Here is a 6,474-nt window from a genome sequence, read left to right on the forward strand (position 1 = left end):
TGATGAAGGGCAAATTAGGCCGTCCCAGGTAGTCAGAAGCCACAGAAGCTGGATCCCTAAATAGGGGCCTCAGGCTGTGAATACCCAGACCACCTCAGCCTGTTAGCAACCCAGGCCTCCTGAGTCACAGCTCCAGAGATAAAGCTGGGGACGGGGGATGCTGGGAGCTCTCCAGGAGACTGCCACTCGGAGGGCTGCAGTCTAGAGGAGGGCAATGCTAACATTTCTAGTTTATCATCATTAAAAAAAAATCATTTTTTAAAGAGAGAACTGTCTTTATTGTTTGAAGCATAAAAAAGAGTAAACAAAAGTTGGTGTCACATTCCATTCTTTATGTAGTCTTCTCAATGAAGGTGTAAAAGTCCAGGCCTCTTAGTTTTGTGAGCTTGTAAAAATGTCTAGACAGTCACACTCACAGGACAGAAAAGGCATTTACAACACGCAGCGAGACAGAAGATAAGCCCAGCTCATGAGTACATAGTGGAGAGAATTCTCAGCTCCCACCCTGCCAGGCCTTCATTTTCTCTTCATTTGCAGGCCCTAGATAGCCTTTGGCCCCCTCAGAGGCGTCTGGCCTTTGTTCTCCAGGCCCAAAGCTGGCTGCCTTGGATTCGCCTCTTTTCGACTTTGATTTCCATTTGAAGATAAATATGCTTCACTTGTGAACAAGGTTGTTTGGACTGCCTGCCTCCCTTTCATTTCAAATCACAATTCATTAAAACAAAACAGAATATGCAGATTTTTTTTTCTAAATAAAAATATGCCGATTCAACCGCTGGCATCGCCCTAAGCGATAACACACGTGATTCATTTGTATCTACATGAGTATATATTTTCATCGTTCTGGCTTTTGGGCACACTGAAATCATACAAACATAATCTCTGCGAACTCTCAACAACAGAGCTCAGAACGACGCAGTGTGTTTGCTCAGGCCGCAGTTGTAACTCAGGCCGCGTGGGTTCTCGCTGCCGGCAAACAAGGAGAACTCTCGTTCTGCTGCTGTTGCTAATCAAGCCTATTCTCGCTGTGGAAAATTCTCCGGGAGCCTCTTTCCAGGGCATTAATAATAAGGGGGTAGTTTTTCTGACCTGAATGAAACATGAGCTGGCTCAATAACGTATTTTCTGAGATGCTACCTGGAATGAAGTAAATTATTTCGCATCAAGGGTGTGTTCATCTAAGAAATACATGAATTACCTTCAGGGACTGCCTGAACATGGTCAATCGAAATGATTTAACAATGAAATCTAGAGGTCTGGTTACTTTCCCGGTGGGGATTCGCACTTTGGATAAAAACTGACATTTCAAATAATATGGGGGAGGGGATTTAAATGCTTATAATTTCATTACAGCAATTATAACTGGGAGGAGCTTAAATTGATCCTTGACACTGATTTATGTGTTTAAGTTAGTTCTTAAAAAATGACTTCAACCTGTTGTTCTGTTGCTCACCCTCTGAAGAAGCTGTGGTAATGAGTGCAGGGGGGGATTGCCTCGGCTACACCTGCCTGAGCATTTGAACAGGTCTTCCTTTATTGGCTTGTGTTCACACACTTTCTCAGTCAAGTTCTCTGCTGGATGACATTGAAAAGCTTTTGCTGATTCTCAAGGCAGCCTGTCAGCTTATCTTCTGTCAAAGTCAGTCGCTGCTCCAGAATTGAAACAGTCTGAGGGGGGGAAAAAACCATTGAGAAGGCATTGGTGTTGGGCAACCTGGTGTTTAGAGTAATGGGCTTAGCTCTACAGCAGCCAGTCTTTGGACTTGAATATCAATCACCTGCTCCCAAACTGACTAAAAAATGGGCTCCCAACTTAGTGTGCTATTGTGCCCACCTGCAGAGCAAAGCATTCTCAAGTATTGAAGAAGTTAAAACAAAACCAACCAGCCAACAAACAAATCCCCCCAAACCAACCAAAACAACTAAGGAAGACCCGACGGACGGGAGACAGTTAGGGAAGAAAGTGACCACTATCCACTGAAACTGAATGTGGTGCCCGAGAGAGCAGCAGTTTTTTTTTTAAAGGAAAAAGTGTTTGGTAAACACAAGGAAGGGTCACCTGCGGCACAAAATTTCAAAGGGAAAATGGGTGTGCTTCATGGGATTTTTAGTGAGCAAATGTGACTTCAGAGTCTCACAGGGCTCTTTCTCACGGTATGTCAGAACTCCACACCCACAGACACGCGTAACTTCAAAGGCCAGGAGAGGGAATGTGTAGGACAAAATGGGTCTTCAGTTACTGGTTCTAAACACTGGCGGAACCACTGAGGCTTCTTCAATGCCTGATGGTTTACCTGAGACAGACAAGGGAAACAGCGTTCTGGGGACATTGCATGATTTCTGCGGCTCAATGGCAGATGCACGGCCAGTGTTGAGAACTGAGGTGATTTCTAGGCAGGGGGTGTTTGAGACTGAAATATTTATTCTGGCAAGAAACTGTTGCTGCTCTCTCTCTCTCTCTCATGCATTTACGCCTTGCTCTGTGTAACGCGAGACGCAGTGTGTGCACTGTGCACAGCAAAGATTACCTGCACACACAAGGAGAACAAAAGATGTCTCCAAAGGACACCATCAGCAGACTGGGGAAACCGTTGTTTCCTTTTCAACACAAGACTTCCCTTATGTTAGATCTATACCTCCCGAGAGCTGGGGGATTTTTTAGAACAGTATTTAAGGTCCATCGCACTTCTTTGTTGTGCTAAATGGCCTCAAGACACTGGCTAAGATTCTAAAATGGGCACACAAGCCGTCGGGAAGACACTCTGGAGAGAGACATTGCACACCCGGCAGGCAGAGGATTATCAGTGAAAAACTAGAAACTTCGGCAGTATTTTGTACTACAAAGGAGTGTTTACTTACAATAAATTTTTCTATGCTATTAAATATTTCTTTATAAGTCACCAATATAAATATTATACAAATTCAAAGGATAAAACATTACTGCTTAAAACCAAATAACATTCATAGCAGAGTACCACTGCTATCTGCACAGATGCCACAGGATGCCACAGAGAGCATAGGGTGCTGTACACACACTGGGGGGGGGGGAGAAGAGGGACAGAGGGAGGGGAGGATGTTTCTGTGATACATTATAAGTTTGCTCAGACTAGCTTAGCCTGGAGTGTCTAGCTAATGACTACTTGAGTTTGCCTTGCCAGTCAAAACTCCCCCTGCACCGTTAGCCTCACCTGCTGCTACCCCCGGGGCCTGCTCTAGACATCCTATCCCAAGGCAGAAGGTCAACCTACCTGTGTCAAGACGTTGAGCTGTTCCATGATGTGTTCTAGAGCGTCAGTCACAGCGAGCGGCACGCTTCTTTGGCTCTCCAAGGGGAGGTCACTTAAGTCTTCTGCTTTCTTTTTCACAGTGGTTGATGAGCGTTCTGGTATTAAGGAAGGGTTCAGGAAATACCCACAAATGTCTTCACCCTTCTCTGGTACAGCTCGGCTAGCAGAATCTGTTGTCTTTAATGCCATGGAAAAGGCAGGAGCAATTAGAGTCTCCAAACTTAAATAATACCCACACACATATGCATATACAAACATATATCTAACACTTCCAGGTTACAGCGAATCATTTATCTTCTTTACATAACGAAGCACAGAAATAACGATTACAATGAAGAAACAAAGCTAACAGTAAGCAGAGAAAATTTACAATGTTTCTTCATCTTCTGTGAAAGACTTCCTATATGTCTGCCTGGTCAGGAGATTTAGCATTTAAAAAGATTGCTGAATGAAGTTTATTTTCGATCTAAAATAAACATCTGCCTCCGTTAAGATGATTGTTAGTCTCCAGAAAAGGAAAATAACAAGCGCTGGTGAAGATGTCCAAAATTGAAGCCGTCGCTTTTCACTGCTCAAAGCAGGAAATGCAGAAGCCGCTGTGGGAAGCTTGGCAATCCCTCAAAAAATTGATCACAGAATCGCCATGCGATCTAGCAATGCCACTCCTTAGTATACAGCCAAAGGAACCGAGGGCAGATGCAAAGGACCAATACGGAAGCGCCAATATCCTTGGTGGCCCGTCTCACAATCGCTTAAAAAAGAGCCTGACCTATCGGTAGAAAAATGTGCAGACAAAACGTGGTATAAATTGCTAATGAAATCGTATTTGGCTACAAAATGGAATTCTGATGATACTAACATGGGAAAAATCTTGAAAACATTACATGGCCTGAAGTAGATGTGTGATGGTCCACTTACACGTCGTATTTCAAAGAGGGGAGTCAGGGATGAAAGTTACTAGCATCTGGGAGGAAGTAACATTGCTTACTGGGTAAAACAGTTTCTATTTGGAATGCCAAGAGGTTGTGGAAATAAACAGTGGTGACAGGACATTGTGAGTTTTCTGATAAATCTGCTAGTAGAGTGCACACTTAAAAGTGATTTTAAAAAAAAGTAACTTCTTTGTTACATATATTACACTACAAATCAAATCCTCTAGTTAGTCGGGTGGTAGTGGCACTTGGGAGGCAGAGTCATGTGGATCTCTGTTCCAGGCCAGCCTGGACTACAGAAAGAGTTCCAGCATAGCCAGGGCAACAGAGAGAAACTCTGTCTCGAAAAACAAACAAACAAACAAAAACCCAAACAAACAAAAAAATCAAAACAAAACCAAAACCAAAAAGAAAAAAAAATTCTCCAATTCAGTAACAGCAAACTGCTAGAATATAAACTTAAGAAAATAATTCCACTTAGATTAGCATTAAAAATTAAACTATTTAGGAATAAATTTTACAAACTAAGTGTCAAGACTTGTACACTGGGAACGGTGAGGCACCATTAAGTGGAACTAAATCTCCAATCAAATGGAAAGACACCTCCTATCCTATGCTCACAGATCTGAGAACCAACACTGTTAAGATGGCAAATGCCCATAATCCCAGCACCTGGAAGGTTGAGGCAAGAGGATGAGGAGTTCCACTACAGCCTAGACTATCTTATATATCGAGACTCTGTCATAAAAAAGATGGCAGTGGCCCCCCAACACTGACGAAGGCACTCAGAGCAATCTTATCAAACTTCCAGCCGCTTTTTTTTACAGAAAGATTAAGCTGACCCTAAAATTCACACTCAAGTGCAAAGAACCCACACAGCTAAAATAACATGAGAAACACACACACACACAGCACACTCCAAACTGCAAAAGTTACCGGCAAGTTCCAGGACCTAATACGGTGTGAAAATGAGGCTGTGTCTCAATGCTAAGGTCCATGTCCGGTGTGTGTCTCGCCCTATGCTTAATCCCTAGTCCCCTCAAAAGGCTTATAGACCAACACGACAGATTTGACAGGTCAGAAATAAACCCATATATTAACATATGGTCAACTGATTTCAGACAACTGCCAAGAAAATTTACTTTGGGAAAAAAAAACATTATCTTTTTAACAAAAGATGCTGGGAAAACTAGATACACTTAACAAAATAAATTTGTACCTCGACTTCATGCCATATACAATATTAACCCAACAAAGGTCAGAGATTTAAATAGAAGAGTTAAGACTATAAAACTTTTAGAAGGAAATAGGATGAAATTTGGACCTCGATGGACCCAGGAGTGTCCAACCTGTTACACTGACACACGGCAATTGTACTTGGCCACATTCATTGCTATTGAATAATTTCATAAGTCAGATGAACCTTCGAATTGGCTTACATTAAAGAAGTTAAACACCAAAGGCTATTAGGTAATACTATTTCTATAAAACAGTCAAAATGGGAGAATATAATAATATACTAAAATCAGGGGTTGCCAGGGGAATAAGATGACAGTGAAAACGCACGCAGTAGCGACAAAAATGGTCTTAAAGTCCCTCAGCAGTGACAAAATACCCTAAAATTAGTCATAGTAGGGGCTCAAGAGACGGCTCAGCAGTTAGGAGCTGAGTGCGAGAGGACCCAGAGTTCAATTCCTAGCACCCACATGGCGGCTCACAACCACTGGTAACACCTGTCCCTGTGGAGACTGCATGCAGGCAGTGCACATTCTTACAGAATGCCCCCACACAGAAAAGTACTTAGTCACAGTAGTACAAACTATTTTACTAACTTTGTTAAATACTAGTGACGTGCACATGTCCAAAGAGTCAATTTTATAGCGTATAAATTCCCTGATTAAAGTGTATGATTTCAGGGCTGACCACTTGGGACAGCCAAATGGGGGAGGGGCTCTTTGCAGAGCAGGCTATTTCCTTAGTTACCCACAAGTCTTTATCTAGGAATGAGGTCCCGTCTGCTTTCCCCTTCCGTGTGTGGGGAGTCCTTCTGTCCATGTGTTGCTCTCATTGGTTAATGAATAAATCTGTTTTGGCCAGTGGCTTGGCAGAATAGAGCTAGGTGGGAAACCTAAACTGAATACTGGGAAAAAGAAGGTGGAGTCAGGGAGAAGCCATGCAGCCCTGCCAGAGACAGACACTGATGGAACTTTACCCTGAAGCCACAGTCACGTGGCAATACACAGATTAATAGAAAT

The 6,474-nt window shown here is 42.8% G+C and overlaps 1 protein-coding gene across 1 annotated transcript in view; it reads right to left on the reverse strand.

The window, feature by feature from the left end:
• Positions 1-266: 266 nt before the first annotated feature.
• Positions 267-6,474, reverse strand: part of Poc1b (POC1 centriolar protein B) — a 79,760-nt gene continuing 73,552 nt past the window's right edge. The window contains exons 11-12 of the mRNA XM_005358124.2: positions 3,249-3,464; positions 267-1,668 (exon numbers count right to left, since the gene is read on the reverse strand). Of these exons, the coding sequence (XP_005358181.2) occupies positions 1,564-1,668; positions 3,249-3,464 (321 nt within the window). The 3' untranslated portion in view covers positions 267-1,563. The remainder of the gene's footprint in view (positions 1,669-3,248; positions 3,465-6,474) is intronic.

The sequence above is a fragment of the Microtus ochrogaster genome, chromosome 24 (assembly GCF_000317375.1).
Source record: "Microtus ochrogaster isolate Prairie Vole_2 chromosome 24, MicOch1.0, whole genome shotgun sequence".
NCBI lineage: Eukaryota > Metazoa > Chordata > Mammalia > Rodentia > Cricetidae > Microtus > Microtus ochrogaster.